The 18,594-nt window shown below is 29.4% G+C and overlaps 1 protein-coding gene across 1 annotated transcript; it reads left to right on the top strand.

Moving 5' to 3' along the window:
* Window positions 1-1,164: 1,164 nt before the first annotated feature.
* On the top strand, window positions 1,165-1,998 carry LOC110625229. Its single transcript, XM_021770827.2, has 2 exons — window positions 1,165-1,732; window positions 1,829-1,998. Exons 1-2 carry the CDS (start codon window positions 1,309-1,311, stop codon window positions 1,918-1,920), a joined length of 516 nt encoding a protein of 171 aa, XP_021626519.1. The 5' UTR covers window positions 1,165-1,308; the 3' UTR covers window positions 1,921-1,998.
* The last annotated feature ends 16,596 nt before the right edge of the window (window positions 1,999-18,594 follow it).

Here is an 18,594-nt window from a genome sequence, read left to right as displayed (position 1 = left end):
AGCTATCTAGGTATCTCCACACCAGAAATCAACAATTAGAGCATAGCTTGGCCCCCAAGTATTATTCATTTTAATTGATTTTTCGATTGGTTATCCAGGAAAATTATTCCATTTGTTTATGGTAAAATTTTAGAAAATAGAGTTTTATGAGTGATGAATGTTGAATTTTTTATACTTTTGAGTGAGATTGAACGCGGGAAAACTCATTAGATCGTTTTTAAGCATATCAATTCAATATTGCATGTTTCAATCTAGTGACATGAAGCAGGTCGGACTGATTACATGCGCATATTCATAAAAAGATAGTGTAGTCCAGTGATGTGATAAAAGGTAGAATAGCAAATTCAGTCATTTCGCATTTCTATCATGCCCGCTAAAAAAAATTAAATGACCAACGAAGAGGAATATATTGGTACGTCCGTATATATAAATTTGAGTGATAAAAATAAATAATATGATAGTAAAAATAATTATGCGTTACTAGAAAATAAAAAAAAATGAATAAAAAAAGGTATTCATGAGGTTATCAATGTAATATTTAAATTATTTAAAATTTAAAAGATGAGTTTAATAAGTAATAGGTTATATTATTCAAATATAAAAGAAAATCTTAAATATAGATAAAATATTATTTTTATGGTTGATAGGTTAGGCTATTAAATTTTTTTTAAAAAATCATATTTTAAATATTAATTAATATAGTTTTAAGGGTAATGAGTTAAATTATTTAAATTTAGAAAAAAATTAATAATAAACATTGTATTAAGTTATTAAACTATTTCAATAATATTATTTTTTCCATTTATAGTTATATATAATATTTATCTTAAGTGATACTAAATTGAATTTTTTTGTTTTCATAAGCATGTGAAAATATAAATATTAATAATAAAATATTATGAATATATTTCGACTAATGAAAAATAAAAAAATTATAATTTAATTGAAACATTTTATTAATTAAATATCAATAAAATTCGGCTAATTCGCATCAGATTATCCGTTATAATAAATAGAAGGTTTATAACTCAAATCAAATCGGATGGATCATGGATCGGTTCACGGTTAAACCGGAACCATGGTAAAATCATTACTTTTTTCCTATTCAAAATTTGAAATATTATTATTATTTTTTCTTAATATACATATGGCAATACAACAAAGCAAAACCAAATAGCCACTGGCTATCGACCCCACCACCAAAGGCTCCCGTTCACAGCTCGCCAACGCATCGTCTATCAGAAACCGTCGAACTCAATTTTTCGTTTCGCATCCCGCCTCTTATAAAAACCCTCTCTTTCTCCCTCTATGCAGACATACACCACCGACCACTCTTCTAATCCGCCGATTGCATCCGATTCCGTCGGAGCTTTTCCCATGACGAATTTCCAAGCCCCAAAGCTGCTATACAAGCAGCGCTCCTGGTCGCCGGACACTGAGAAGGAGGAGTTGTGGCTTCGGCGTAAGTCGATTCACAGAATGGGACGGCGCAACGAGAGTGTTACAGACGAAGATCTTGAAGAGCTTAAAGCGTGTATTGAATTAGGATTTGGTTTCGGACCAGACTCGCCTGAATTAGACCCGAAACTGTCAGATGCTTTACCTGCCTTGAGGTTTTATTGCGCTGTTAATAAGCAGTATAGTAATGGCTTTTCGAGATCGTCGTCGTCGACGTCGATTTTATCGGATTGTGATAGCGATACAAGTAGCTGTTCCTCCATCTTCGATCCAGGTACGAGTCTCAGAACTTTTAGCGGTTGGATTGGATTATTTTGTGTACGATAAACAAATTTGAATGTGACGAGGTCTTGTATTATGTTTTTGATAGGTGATGATCCTGAGACTGTTAAGACGAGGTTGAAGCAGTGGGCTCGAATGGTGGCTTGTTCAGTGCGGCAAAATTCAGGAAAATCTCAGTAATTTTTTTAATAGTTTTCATGTATTTGTGTAAAAAATTATTCGATTCAATACATGGCTCAAAATTATTTTTCTTGTTCATCATCTTTTAGATTAATGGAAAATTCAAAATTTTAGGACTCCGCCAGCCAAATTTACTTATTTAATATTATATTCTTTCTCATAATTTTTATTTATTTTTTTATTAATTATTTTAAAATTATAATAATATATAAATTAGTTATTATAATTTTATTTTATTTATCTTTAAAAAATATTTTAAGATATTTAATAAAATATAATACTTTTAAAATAAGTACAATTAAAAATTAATAAAAATATTATTTTTTAAATATAAATAAAAAATTAAAATGAACAAAAATTAAAATTATATATATATATATATTATGAAATTCTGTGGAATTTTTAGTTTTTTAAAGAAAAAAAATAATATTATATTTATATTTGTGTGCGTATGTATATGTATATTAGTTGATTTTACATAAATATTTTAATTAGTTATTTTTCTCCTTTTTAGATGAAAATTTTTAAGCTATTCTATAGGAATTTCTGATTTCTTTTAAATCAATATAATTATGTCCCCTTTTATAGCTTTCAACAGCTAAATTGGAAAGTAATATTTAATATAATATAAACGTTTTTCTCGATTTACATTTATTTTTTTAATTTTTAATTTTAAATAGTTAAATCAAATTTTTAAAATTCATTATAATTTTAATAAAAAGTAAAATTAATTTTAACTAAAATCTAAAATTACTCTTATTATTTTACTGGGTATTTTTATTATTTTTTAATTTATTAAATAAAATAATAAAAAATCTTTTTGTGTATTCATGTGTATATAAGACATCCAAAAAATCGGTGGTCCTGTTCTCACTAACAAAGAAGAAAAAAGCTAAATTAATCAGTAGCTTGTTTGCAGCTCTGATAATAATAGAGATGATAAAATATAAACGAATGGCGATGAAAAAAGAAACAATAAGGCAAAACAGACTAGTTAGAAAAAAAAAATTAAAAAGAGAAATGATTATTTTCTTTTCCAAATTAGCATTCCTTATTTATTATTTCTTTCTTGATTGCATTCTATTCGTTTAGATTCCATCATCTTCTTTACAGTCAGAATTATAAAGAAAGCCACCGATCAATTGGACTTTTCTCTTATGCCGATACCTTAGCCAAGACGATTTTTTAGATGCTTTGATAATTATATACTCACCATTTGAAAGTTTGAGATATAATCATGTATATGTGAAAAGGTTTGGATTATTTTGTCTAACAAACTAAAAAGGCTGGAATATAAATGTAAATTTATAAAAAAAATTTGAACGATGAAATTTTCGTCTCGAATTTTGTGACAAGCCTGTGGCTCTTGTCACATTTTTGAAAGTTGTGTACCTCAAAATTTCCTTTCTGAAAAGCTATTATAGACCTCCAACAGACATTGGCAGCTAAAGTTAAGTTTGGTCTAAATTTGCCGTAAAATCCAAAATTAATTGCTCCACGTCATTCCCTTCGACTTGTAAAGAACTCGACCTCGACCTCGACCTCGAGTTGTCTTCAGTAGGGTAATATTAAAATAGATCCACCACATTAAACTTCTTGGAAATTTTCATATCATCTGAAAGGTCAATAACATATGCATTTGTTATTAATCTTCTGAATGATCCGGAATGGACCAATCTACTTTGGGTCAAACTTTTTCTGTCCTTCACCGCGTTCCTTGCACAAATACACCATAACTTGATCATGAATATTGAACTTGAAACGTCTATGTTTATCAGCCGCAGCTTTATACTTGTCATTAGCTTTCGTAAGGCATTGTTATATCTGTTTGAAAATGTCCATATACTGATTTGCCAAATTGATTGCTGCAATATTGCTATAAAAATCTATAGGAAGGACAATAAGATCAACTGTATGCGCAGAAATTTTTCTGTATATAACTACAAATGGTGATATCTTTGTAGAGCTATAGATAGAATTGTTGTAAGCAAATTCTGCTTGGGCAAGAACAAGATCCCAAGCAGTTTTCTTATCACTACTGATGCAACGCAGAAGATTGCCAATAGTGCGGTTCACCACTTTAGTTTGGCCATCAATTTAAGGATGGACAGTACTACTATATTGAAGTTTAGTCCCAAAACGCTTCCATAAAGTCACCCAAAAGTGAGCTAGAAATTTCAAATATCTGTCAGAAGTAATAGTCTTAGGAATGTCATATAAACAAACAATCTTCCCACTTAATGTGACTTAAAGTATGATATAATTAGTTAATTAAAAAGTTTAATTAATTAGCTAAAAGAGAGAGAGAGTCCTAATAGAATTAATACTTGTTTTAAGGAAGTTTATTTTAAATTAAATACCAATATCTAATTAGATTCAAATTCAAATTCAAATTAAATCAAACTTTCTCTCTAGGTTTTCTTCTCATTGAGGCCGAATTTGAGTGACTATAAAAGAGAAAATAAAATCCTAATTTGTGACAAACCTAATAAAATCCTAAGCCGAATTCACAAAACAGAAAGGAAGAGACAAACATTTAAGGTGCTAGCACACTTCCTTTGACCGAGAATTTCAGTGTGTGAAATTGTAAAGGGGAGTCGTTATTGAGCAATCCCTTAGGTCACATTTTGCTGCTGGAGAGGAGATAAAAAAGGTGATTTTGATTCGTTTATTTTGATTTAGTTTTGCAAACAATTTAGCAAAGATAACTCTTGCAACTTTAATACTATTGTTGCATGCATCGATTCTTGTTTGTTCTTATAGCTTAAAATTATTTTATTTTCCATTGTGCCAATCTGATATTAAGCTCATATTGGATGGATTCCACATCCAATCTGATGGCATCTGTCAATCCTGCAATAAATAAATCAACTTGTTGGTCCCCTTTTACGGTTGAGGCATGAGCAAGGATATTTTGGAATTGGTGTTGGTACTCGTCTAATAACCAGTTTGTTTAAGTTGACTAGCTCTCCCAAAGAGTTGCTTCAAAGTGGGGGTCCAAAACCTTAAATTGCAATAGCCTTTGAAGGCCTTCCAGGTGAGTCTTGGTTCTTCTTGTTCAAGTTTATAAAACCACAATTGTGCTTGTCCCAACAAGTGGAAGGCTACAAGGTGAACTTTATCTTCTTAAAGAACTGCTCACATCTGTATCGCCATATTAAAGGATCTTCGGTGCCATTAAAAAATCTAGTTTAGTGTACCTTGGTACGACTCCCATTCCCAATCGCATCTCTATTCTTTCTTCTAGCCTGCTTCCCACGCTATTATGCCTAGTATTAGTGCTTGAAGTCCCTTCTAATTCCTTTCCGCTTCGCCTGTTAGTGAATTCGAGGAGTTCCTACAATTGTCAGGATAACAATTGAAATTGGGAATTCATCTTAGACTCCGTTTGGAGGATTCGGGCCTCCATCTGCTATTCAGCTTGAGCTACTCGTGCTTCCGCTATGGCTTGAGCTTTCTATAGAGTAATTCGTGGTTCTCCTTTTGAGTTTGGGTCACCCATATCAGCAGGCTCTAATACCAATTTGTTATGTCTCCTGGATAAGAATCACATCACAAATTTGTTTACAGTAAAATCAGTATTCAAGGTTGAAGCCATTGGTTTTCTTTGATTCTTTTCTTGCCCAATTGTTATTGTTGTGAGCTCAATAAAGGGAGCTCTAATCTTTTGAACTCATTGAGAGAAAGCTCATATCTCAATTTAGATGAAATAAATCTACTTGTTTTATTTTTAATTTTGCAGCAATATATATAAGAAATAGTATTACTGTTTACCACAATTCTACAATACGACTCTTACGGAATATAAAAACTAATAAATAAGATAAAACACTTTAATCCTAAAATAAAGGATAAAGCAATTTAATCCTAAAATAAATCAAATACTAAAATAAAGTCCATAACTTTAACCTATTAAATATCTCTGGTCCGAAATTTTTAATTTCAATGGTGATTTTACTTAGAATTAAGAATGCCGAAAAACTATATACTTATAGGATAATTGACTGCTTGAGTCTGATTGTTGGTTTGATTGGTTGAAACTTTAGGGTGTTTTTACAAATAGGGTTTTTCACTTTCAATTTAAACAATAAAATTGAAACTTCAGATTGATTGATGTTGAATTTAATTTTAATTATTTGGTTTAGTTATTTTCATTGAAACAGAGAAATTCAAACAGTATAAAAGATAATAAACCCTTTATATACCATATATGATATAATCAAATTCTTTAAATTTATTTTTGTTCTCTTTTGCCATTTTTTTTTCCTTCTTATTTCTTTTTGTCACTCTTCCTTAAAATTTTAGAGAACCATCCCTTTTTCTTTGCCCCTCATCTCGCATGCCGAGACCTACATGCTCGTAAAGCCGCAAATCAAATGCCGAGACTTATATCTGCAGCACCAATACTCACTCTCATGAAGTTGGCTCAAAAGCATCGTCTTGCATGTGATTTGTCAAGTCTGATTTTTGAAGATAAACTAATTGTTAAAGACCACATGATTATTAAAGGCTTGAAGCCCTGATTATTGAAGTTTTAATGGTTGAAAACCTACGTGAATCAATTATGAAAGGCCTGAAGCTCTATTGCGCATGAATCGACTGCCGAAGCTCCAACTGTTGAAGCTGGATTATCAAAGACCCACATGAATCAATTGTTAAAGCTTGATTGATTCTTCAAGAATTGTACACTATTTATTCCTAAATCAAGTTGTTCCTATTAGGAAGGTCGATCCATCAATAGACTTATTAAAATTATGATTGATTACTGAAATTAATATATAGTTTGAATATTAAGTTTTTATTTTCTCTTTATTATTGAATATTGAATTTTTTAGGGAATGTTAAAACAATACAATGAGATTATGTAATAGGTTTTATCAAATACATAAACCTAATTGAACTTAAATAAATCGATTTATTTTGATTTTATTTAAATTTAATTAGATTCTATGTGTTTCACGAAAAATATTTTTCGTGTTTGAACTACTTAGAAAATTTAGTAAGTGAAAAATATTTTTTAATTAAAAAAAAAACATAAGTTATTTTAAGAAAAATGACTTTTTTTCTTTTGACATAAAACATTTTTAAAAAAAATATTTTCTAAATACAACTTATTTTCTGCAAACAATATATACTAACGAATAATCAAATAGCTAGGGACATTGGTCTTTTTACTTGTGTAGCTTCTCTCCAGCATTCCATTTCTTTTTCTCATTACCATTTCATTAAGTCTAGTCTTCTATTTCCTTATAGAGGTTGGGAGATGAATTCAACTTGTTAATGTACTTTGTTTTGAATTTCTTCATGTGTCTCTTAGTTAATGAAGGACTAATACAGCTTATGACTTCCCTTTAGAAACATGTTTTCTGGAGTGTCTTGATGATGGTATCAATACATGTGAGCTTCATGTAGACATAACACTTTTGAGGTTACTGTTGCTCTTCACAGTTTAGCTTCTGCCAAGATTTATATCTCAGATAAGTAATTTGCTTTACCCATATACACACATGCACATACTCATATGCATGCACAGATGGTTGGTGTTAGTATCTCTATTCTCTCTCCTTGTGTGTGGATTTCCAAATGTCAGTAAAGTCTAAAGTTGGTTAAATTTTACTTTATTCCTTCTGAATGGATTTTTATAGTGTTACCTGCTTCTGCAATTAGAGGCTTTTGGAGAAATGAGAGAAAAATCCTAAAATGATATGTTATAGCGACTAGATTTTTTTAGACGTAATTATAAATTAATATATTTTTTATTTTCACATTATTTTTAAAATACTATGTAATTGAAGTTTACATAATATTATTTTTTCGTAAAACTCAATTGCGATCCATCTTTTTTTATTCATCCTATAAAATTTTTAACGGTGAAATTTATTACAATAATAATATGCAATGAAATATTATTGATTGCTATTTAATTTTAGTGACGAAAAATTATTTTTCAACGGAATTTCTATTTGCTAAAAAAGATTTTTCTTGTAATGTACATTGCTTAAATCTCTTCCTAAAACAAGAAGGGAAGTTTTATCTTTTAATTTTAAAAAATAAAGGAAGTTAGTGTTGCTTCTTGACCACATATCTTTTACGACTTCAATGTTTATCTTTAAATTTGATAAGATCATGTTTGATTTGATTACTTTTAACTTTTAATTTAAAATATGTTTTTTAATTTATAAACTAATTTTAAAAATAAGCAAGTTAATCTTTTTTAATGTTACTTATAAGTAATTTTGAAGTAATTTATGTGTATATTTAAAGTTATTTAAAATGAAATTAATTTATTAAAATAATAAAAAATAGGGAGAGTATTCGGTCGGTTTCATTTAAAATTGAAATTAACTAAATAAGCTGAAAATTAGAATTTTAGTATTTATAAAAATCAAACCGAACTGATTTTGATCAAAAACTGAATGAAACCGAACCGGTCTAATTTGATTTTATCAATTTGAATTTTTAATAAATTTTTTATTTTTCACACTTTATTTTTAATATTTTAAAATTTAATTGAATCATCTAATCTCACTATATTATTGAAAATAATATATTATTATCACTAATCGATTCGATTCGATTTTTTAATTTTTTCTGATTAAAACCGAATCGAATTAAAATAATTAAAATTTTTAAAATTAAAAATTAAATCAAACCGAAATGAATAAAAAAATCAAACTAAAATTTTAAATTAATTAGATTGGATTGATTTTTTCAATTTTGAACCGAATTGAATGTTGTAATTCTTAAAATAAGCACAATATTGCTTTTTCAAACTAAATATTATCTAAATCATTTTAATTATTTTATTCAAAAAAATCGTTTTAATTATTGGCTAAGATAAATGAATACAGCATAACAGAAGAAGAGTGAATTTATCTATTATATAAACGATTTAAAAAAAAAAAAAGATATAAATTTGGTGTGATATATCAAAATTGGAAATGATATTAATTAATAATCATATTAAAAAGTTAATGAATTGATAATTATAGCAGATACAGTCAAAGACTCTAATATGCTTAAATTTCTTCCAATAAAAAGAAAGGAAATTTGATGTGTTACTCTGCCTAACACCATCAAGTTAGGGAGAAAATATAGAAAATGGTCACCATAAGCCTCTTATAAATGTTATTATTCTATGTTTGAAATTAAAAATTTTATAAAAATTTAATATATATAATTTTATAATAATTTATTTTTTTTTTTTAAAAATAAATTATATTAAAGGGATAATAAAAAAATTAATTATATTAAAGGGATAAATATGATAGGTGAATTAAAATGAGAAAAAGAAAAATCGGATACTTAACGCCTAATTCACCATCAAGATTCGCCATCAAGATTCGCCTTCTGTATAAGTCGAGTATTGACACAAAATTATTGTTATTAGACACCAATCAATATATTTTCATTACGTCTATAATCACGGGATCACCGGCCTATTAACTAACAATATCCCTTATCAAATAGTCGGCTACATCATTGCTAGATTATCAAAACATTCTATTTTTATTTTTATCTTCTTATAATATGAAAGAAGAAAGATAAAAAAGGTAAAAATATATATATATATATATTTTTAGAGTATTTCAATTCTAAATAATTTCTTACATTCGTCCTATTGTTTAATATACTAATTTGAGCGCGGCTACCATTGACCCCACCCTTTTTCTTATAAATTTAGTCAATCGCAGTAGACGTTCATTTTTTAAATATATCAATAACCAGTCAAAAAAATATGAATTTAACTCTCTTTTGAAATAATTCATTTAAAAAAATTAAAAAAAAATCTTATTCAATTTTATATATTTTTATTCTTAAAAAAATAAAATATTTTTTTATTTTAAATAAAAAAAAATTGAATTAAATTTTTATATAGAATTTATTTTAAATATTAATTTAAAATAGTGTATTTCACACTCAAACAAGCCAACCTACTTTTATGTGTTAACAGAATGACAACAATTTGTCCACCTATTATTGTGTCTTAGTTTTTTGAAATTAAACTTTACAAGTTGGAATTAGGGAATATTTCTGAGTGTATTTTATAAGAGTTCTCCTCTACTAATAGTATTTTATGGTTGATGCTATCTATAAAAATATCATATTACAGATTCTATGCAAAATATAATTAGCAATTCAAAATGATAAACTTTGCTTCCAATCGAATTTGCCAATTTTGAAGTAACTTCACTCCAAAATCGAACCGAATTGAATAAATCAAAAATCAAAATTTTGATATTATAAAAATCAAATCGAATCGATTTTGATTAGAAATTAAATCAAATCAAATTAGTCTGATTCGATTCGATTCAATTTAATTCGATTTTATCGATTTGAACGATTTAAATTTTTAAGAAATTTTTTATTTTTTACACTTTATTTTTAGTATGTTAAAATTTAATTGAAATATTTTAATCTTAATATAATCTAATCTCTCTATATTATTGAAAATAATATACTATTATCACTAATCGGTTCGGATCAATTTTTTCAATTTTTTTTTTATCAAAATCGAATCAAACTGAAATAATCAAAATTTTTGAAATTATAAACTGAACCGAATCGAAATAAATAAAAAACTAAACTGAATTTTTAAATTAATTCGATTCGATCAATTTTTCAGTTTAAACCGAATACTCTTCCCCTTACTTATAATCATTTTCAACTTTGACAAATACTTGAAATAAGCTAAATTTAAATGGTTCATTATATTGAGGAATTACATTGATGGATTAGGAATAAAAATTCCTTATTCATTTTATATATTAATTATTAAGGCTTAAATAAAAGAGAGAAATTAAATAGTTATTGAAAGATATAAACTAACTAATATGATTTGAATAAAATAATAAAATAATTATTTAATTAAACTATATGAACTAAATCATAAGAAAATTTTTTTTTTCTTATTATCGCCACTTAACCGTTATATTTAAATAATTAGTCTAGATTCTAATTTTGACTTCCACGAACTATATATGGGTGTTATCAATTTTCAAATTTGATAAAAAAATAAAATAAAATAAAATAAAATAATTAATTAACTAAAATAGCATATATGAAATAAAATTAATTACGTGTGATGCAAGGGAATGTATTTCAAATTATTAAATAAAAATAAAAATAAAAATTGGAACAATATGGTTGAGCTTTCATTTTAAGTAATGCATGGTAGGCTAGGAACAATTAGTCATTAGATGCTTTATTTTGAGGGAAAAAAATACTTTCAAAAAATAATAAGTCAAAACTTTAACTTTGTCGGGTGAACATTCAGGTTTCGCTTTAAAATTAAATTAAATTGAATAAATTGAAAATTAAAATTTTAGTATTTATAAAAATTGAGTAGAATTTAAGTAGAAATTGATTTAAATTAAATCAGTTTGATTCGGTTTAATTTAATTCAGTTTAATCAGTTAGTTTTTTAATTAATTTTTTATTTTTTACATTTTATTTTTAGTATTTTAAAATTTAATTGAAATATTTCAATTTTAATTATGGTCTAATCTCCCTACATTATAAAAAATAATATACTATTGTCACTAATCGATTCAATTCGTTTTTATTTTTATTTTTTATTAAAATCGAACCGAATCAAAATAACTGAAAGTTTTAAAAATTAAAATCGAACCAAACTAAATTGAATAAAAAAAGTGAACCGAATTTTTAAATTAATTTAATTCGGTCTATTTTTTCAGTTTAACCGAATACTTCACACCCTACCAGATGGGACCTCTCTTATATTTATAACTTGACAACTACAGTAAAGTTGACATTGTTTTTTAAGAGTGCAAGTAGTATATTGCATTTATGGCCAAATAGGTTTCTATAAAGCTAATGAGGAATAAGATACATACCTGTCCAACTAAGAGGTCTAACAAACACATCAAACCAACCTTAACCAAATTTATAACCTAAATCTAAACCACAATCCAAATATGAAAGAAAACATAAGCTCAGTCTACATCCCACTACTACTCGCCTGTCACACCAATTGTCTCAGACTAACACAACCACTAAATCATTGTTCAACTGTCAAGAGTACTAAAAAGCAAATAGAAAAAAAAAAAAAAAAGAACAACCAAAATACAACAGCGACCAATCTAACTTTTTGGCAGAAACAGAGGACATAAGAACCACAAGAATAGAAGACATGCAAGAAAAGAAAGAAAAGGCTCTTAGCTAGGTCAAAGAAACTTGGAAGAAAAAACAACCATAGAAGGAGGCAGCACAGTAGAGCTTTAAACCTCTCAATTGCCTATGGGAGTGTGACTCACCGAACATTCATGGTCTCAAGTAGGGGTGAACAGAATTTGGTTCAAACTGAAACAACCGAGCAAATCGAACCGAATTATAATTTTAATTTGGTTTGTTAAGAAATTTAATTCGATTTAATTTGAAATTTTTAAAAAATCTATTAAATTGATTCAGTTCAGTTTTGAAACTTGAAAAATTGAATTAACCGAACTAAAATGATTATGTATAAATTGAATTTATAATTTATTGTTCTCAAGTATGTGGCTTAGTGGTAATTTGTTATTCATGATCCTTAAGGATCCTATGTTCGATCCCATCTTATAAACTACAGACCCTACAGCTATGTAGCAAAATAGAAAGCTGTTATTAAAATTATAATATAAGAAATGCGTAAAGCTGCAGTCATTCAACACAATTATAGTGATTATGCAAGCCTTATGGTCTTGGTAAAAAAAAAAAGGACAACTCCTGGAGGATGTGTGTAGATTAAGAGAGCTCAATGCTATCACCATCAAAGATAACTTTCTTGTTCCTCTAATAGAAGAACTGCCAGAAGAGTTAGGTGGCTCTACAATTTTTTTCAAAGTTGGATTTAAGAGCAAAATGCTAGCAAGTTAGGATGAGACTTGAGGGTGTGCAGAAAACAACATTCAAAACTCATGAAGGCCATTATGAATTTATGGTAATGCCATTTGCTCTTACTAATGCCACTTCAACTTTTCAGTCACTTATGAATGCTATATTCAAGCCTTATCTCAGGAAATGTATTTTTGGTATTTTTTTTTTATGATATTTTAATAATAACAAGAGTGAACAAGAGCACTTGCAATATTTAAAAATGTGTTAAAGTGATTAGACTCAATCAATTGTATGTTAAGCCAAGTGTCATTTTGCTGAGACTTCAGTAGAGTATATGGGTATGTCATTTTTGCTACTAGAGTTAAAACTATTCCTAGGAAGATACTAGTAGTACAAGCTTGGCCTATAGCACAAATAGTCAAGCAACTTAGGAGCTTCTTGGGCCTCACTAGCTACTACAGAAGATTTGTAAAGCGTTATAGGCAACTTGAAACAGCCCGGTCCAAACTGGCCCAAATAATTTTTGGGCCCACTTTCTACTTACCCCAAAATGGTTAACCCAAGTTATTTAGTAGTTTCGTACTAATTATTTTATACAATTCCAGTTTTCCATCATCTTCCGATGTGGGACGGCTTCCGCACCGAAAGCAGGCCGTTACACTTAGTCCCGCTAAATTTGCGACGTCCTCGTCGCAACTATATCGGTTACAATTACTAACCAAGACCGAACCCTTGGGTATTGTGGTTTGCTAGTACCTCGGGCGGCTCCACCTCGTCTCTCACGGGTAGCCCTTTCCTCGCAGACCCGCTAGCTCCGCACAATTTGTCTGACCCAAGGTGGCTCTAATACCAATTGAAACAGCCCGGCCCAAACTGGCCCAAATAACTTTTAGGCCCACTTTCCACTCGGTCTAAAATGGTTAACCAAACTTATTTAGTAGTTTCGTGCTTGCTATTATATACAATTTCAATTTTCCATCATCTTCCGATGTGGGGTGGCTTTCGCACCGAAAGTAGACAGCTGGCCGTTACACAACTAGCCAAGCCACTTACTGAAAATTTTAAAAAAGGAAATTTTTATTGGAATGCAGATGCTAAGAAAGGAATTTCAGTTGTTGAAGGAAGTTATGATTACAACTCTTGTCCTTACTTTGCCTAATTACTCTAAGACCTTTGTGATGGAGACTAATGCCTCTAGACAGGGAATTGGGGTAGTGTTCATGCAAGAGGGGCATCCAGTTGCTTATAAAGCAAATCTTTTTTTCTTTTTTTGCTAGAAAATAGAAATATGTCTACTTATGAAAGAGAAATGCTTGCAATTATGTTTGCAATCAAGCATTGGGAGCATTATTTGCTATCTAGGCACTTTATCATCAAAACTTATCATAGAAGTCTTAAGTATCTTCTGGAGAAAAGAGTGAGTACCTCAGCACAACATGTGCAGCTATCAAAGTTACAACCATTTGATTATGTGATCGAGTATAAACAAGGGTATGAGAATAGAGTTGCAGATGCATTATCCAGATTGTCCTCAAGATCTATTATGTTAATTATTTTTCAAGTACTACAGATTAGTTAATCGTAGCTACCGAAAGTAATTGGTAGTCTAATACTTCCTTATCAGCATTGATTAATGAGCTATAAGCTAATCTTGAGAGACATCCCAAGTATACCTAATGGCAAGACCAATTAAGAAGAAAAGGGAAATTAGATTGGCAATTCACATGGCTAAGAAATAAGCTAATGAAGCTATACCATGATTCTGGAGTAGATCGATATTCTGGGGTCTCAGTAATTAGTAGGAGATTGGAATTAATTCTATATTGGAAGGGAATGTGGAGAATGGTCAAAGAATATATAAGGAATTGTTGTGTTTGCAAGCAAAATAAATATGATATGGTATCTGTGGGTGCATTAATTCTCTATAACTAGTTAGAGTCTCATCTTCTCATTGACTACCATAGGACCTAGATATTTTAGCGTTCGTTAAAGAACGGAGGAAAAGAGTCGTCTCCTTAATGAAAGTAGAAAATAAATAGAAGGACGTGATTGTGCGATCTACCTTTGGCAGGGGCCCACTATCCTTATTAATCTATAACCTAATGGTCAAGATCTGAGATAGTGGGTACGAGAAAGGAAAGGTGTTAGATATCATTCTCACCTAGATTTTAGCCCCCTACATTAATTCTTAAATCCTATCTTTAGGTATTTATTAGGAAATCTGTTCCAGACAATATTGATCCAGTTTACTCATCTGTGGACTTTTAGGTGTGCTGCCTATGTTCACATTGATCTAGAAAAGAGAGGCAAGCTTAATGCAAAGGCTTTGAAGTGTTATTTCACTGGGTATGGTTCGGATCAGTTTGGATACAGATTTTAGGATGACAAAAACAGAAAGATCTTGAGACACTGTGATGAACATTTGATAAGAATGTCTTGTATAAGGACAAATCTGGGGTGCAATCTAAAGATGCAGAAGAAGTGGGAGTTGAGGTTGAGTTGTAGGAAATTTCACCTATGGATGTTGCAGTAAGACCACAGGAGAATCCAAAAAACACTGTTGCAGAACTAGAACAGCAGCCAGTCACACCTGCACCAGTGTTGAGGAGATCTACCAGGACTACCAAGTCACCAGAAATGTATTCACCTTTCTTGTATTATTTGCTGATGATTGATGCAGGGGAACCAGAATCCTTTGATGAGGCTTTGCAGGTGAAGGATTCAATCAAGTGGGAGCAAGTCATGGATGATGAGATATGTCACTTGAGAAGAATGACACTTGGGAATTAACTGAGTTGCCTGCAGGGAAAAAAACTTTGTTGATCAAGTGGGTTTACAGGATCAAGAATGAAACTAATGGTAAAATTAGGTTCAAGGCTCGATTGGTGGTCAAGGGGTATTCACAAAGAAAATGTATTGACTACACTGAAATATTCTCTCCTGTTGTTAAGCTAACCACAATCAGAATTTTGCTAAGTATTGTTGCAGCAAAAAACTTGCACCAAAAAACTTGCACCTTAAGTAGATGGATGTAAAAATATCATTTTTATATGGGGATCTGGAGGAAGAGATCTACATGCAGCAACCACAGGAATATGAGGTTCCTAGTAAAGAACACATGGTGTGCAAGCTCAAGAGGAGTTTGTATGGGTTGAAGCAGGCTCCAAAATAGTGGTATAAAAAAATTTGACTCTTTCATGTGCATAAATGGTTTTCACAGGAGTGAAAAGGATCAGTGTTATTATATTAAAAAGTCTACTAACTTTGTTATTTTACTCTTATATGTGGATGATATGTTAATTGCAGAGTCAAGTATGGAGAAGATCAATAATCTTAAAAGGAGACTGTCATTAGAGTTTGAGATGAAAGATTTGGGTGCAACAAAGTAGATTCTAGGTATGAGGATTTTTCGAGACAGGTTTGCTGGAATTCTAAATTTATCCTAGGAGCAATACATTCAGAAGGTGTTATCCAGGTTTAAAGTTCATAATGCTAAGTCTAGGAGCACGCCTTTCACTAATCATCTCAAATTATCGAAGGAGCAATCACCCAAGATAACTATGGAGCGTGATCACATGGCAAAAGTACCTTATACTTCTGCAGTTAGGAGTTTGATGTATTGATATGGTCTGCACTAGACCTGATATAGCACATGCAGTGGGAGTTGTGAGCAGAGATATGTCAGATCCAAGGAAAGAGCACTGGAAAGCTGTAAAGTGGCTTCTGAGATACTTGAAAGGAACAGCTAGTATATCACTTTGTTATGAGAATGGCAAGCTAGTAATAGAAGGTTTTGTTGATGCTGATTTTAGTAGAGATATGGATACAAGCAAAAGCACATCTGGGTATGTCTACATTATAGATGGGACAACAGTGAGTTAGATGTCTAAACTTCAGAAGTGTGTCTCTATGTCATCTACAAAGGCTGAATATGTTGCAATTACTGAAGCTGGTAATGAGATAATATGGTTGACTGATTACTTGGAAGAGTTGGGTAAGAATCAGCTTGATAAGGTTCTTTTCACTGATAGTCAGAGTGCCATACAGTTGGTGAAGAATTCACTGTATCACTTCAGAACAAAACACATCTGACGTAGGTACCATTTCACTCGTAGTTTAGTGGAAGAAGGTGAGATGTGTTTGAAGAAATTGAAGGTACTAAAAATTTAGCAGACATGTTGACTAAAGGTGTTGATGCTGGAAAGCTGGGGTTGTGCAAGGTCTCAATTGGTCTTCTACAGTAATATGGAAGATATTTGCGACTATGTTTCTTTGTTGGATATATTAGCATAGAGAATGAAAATGGTTGGGTTGACTGATTAGTCTCCAAATGGGAGAATTATTAAGATATGAATTCTAATAATATATTATGGACTATACACCATGCTCCACCACCGTGCTGAGTTGGCCGGGAGGTGTGGGGGGTGGGAGCCCCTAAAGCGAATTTTTCTTAAGGCTATTTTGTCTTTTTGTATTTTTCCTGAGCATATAAATATGTAATATTCTCCTAATATATTATGTTCCAAAACTCACAGACAAATAAGAAAATTCTAACCGCTATGGACGTAACCAAATTGGTGAACCACATTAAATCTGTATGTTAATTTTCTTTCATGCTTATTTGTAGATTATGTAATTATTCAATTCTCAACAATTCCTATTGTAAGTAGGCTATCATAGTCTAGGTTATAATCTACGTGTCAATTTTATTTCAATATGATGCTATATTAGAGAGAGAAATGTAAAAAATTTAAAATATAAAAAGTATAGTGTACTTCTCAAACTTAATTCTAGATTCAAGATTCATCTTATTTGGTTATTTGAAGATTATGTGATTAGTCATTGAAGTTTCGAGTATTGCACTATAACCGACTAAAATTTCATATTAATACATAAAAATTAAAGGTTATTTCGTAAATAATATAATAAAAGTATTTAGAAAACCATAATCTTTCCTAATCAATATAGAGAACCCAAAAGATTAGATTATTCATATAGTTTCATATACAGAATTTGTGTTGCTCTCAAATTTTATATCAAAATTAAAATGACAGGTGTCCAACACATTTAAATCAATTCACAACCATGAAAAAGAAATATTTTTATATCAATTCACGAACATGAAAAAGAAATACTTTTATATTAATTCACAAGTATAAAAAAAGAAATATTTTTATACTATATAATTATTTATTTTAATATATTACCTTGAAAGTAAAAATAAAAAAAAAAAAAGAAAAAGAAGAAAGAAGAGAAATTTAAAGGTGTGTGACTTCAAACTTGGCATGGGAAACATTTTTTTTAAAAAAATATTGGAGTAAAATTAAAAGAATTTAAAGAGTTGAGGGTAAGTGTAATTGCCAAAAGGAAGGGTTGAAAGAAAATAATGGATAGAGTTTTTTAAAAGAAAAAAAAAGTTTAAATAGGTATGCAAATAAAAAAGAAAGAAAATAATAATAATAATAATAATAATAAAGAAAAAAAAAAGAAAAAGGAGACATAATAAATCATGTCTCCTTTTTCTTTTTTTTTCTTTATTATTATTATTATTATTTTATTCATTCTTTTTCTATCTCTTCTATTTTTTTATTTTCTTATTCATTCTTTTTTCTCTCTTCTTTTTGCTTCTTTTTAATTCAATTTTTGAATTATTTAATTAATTTTATTACTAATAAATTATTTTTATTTTTATATTTTATATTTTTATTTCATTTTATAATATTTTTCATGGTATGAAACACTTATCTGTAAATCTAAAAATTAATTTTAAATATATTAAAATCATAATGTGATTCTCATCATCGAATATTCATTAATTTAGAAATATATATACTTTAA

This window comes from Manihot esculenta, chromosome 10 (genome assembly GCF_001659605.2).
Source record: "Manihot esculenta cultivar AM560-2 chromosome 10, M.esculenta_v8, whole genome shotgun sequence".
Classification (NCBI taxonomy): domain Eukaryota; kingdom Viridiplantae; phylum Streptophyta; class Magnoliopsida; order Malpighiales; family Euphorbiaceae; genus Manihot; species Manihot esculenta.
Note: the sequence above shows the minus strand (reverse complement) of the source record. Positions and strands in the feature narration are given on the sequence as shown.

What these genes read in the sequence shown, in the direction of transcription:
- LOC110625229 (XM_021770827.2), top strand. Translation starts at nt 1,309, where the DNA reads ATGCAGACATACACCACCGACCACTCTTCTAATCCGCCGATTGCATCC. An exon ending in TTCCTCCATCTTCGATCCAG is followed by an intron (nt 1,733 to 1,828) that starts GTACGAGTCTCA and finishes TGTTTTTGATAG; the next exon opens with GTGATGATCCTGAGACTGTT.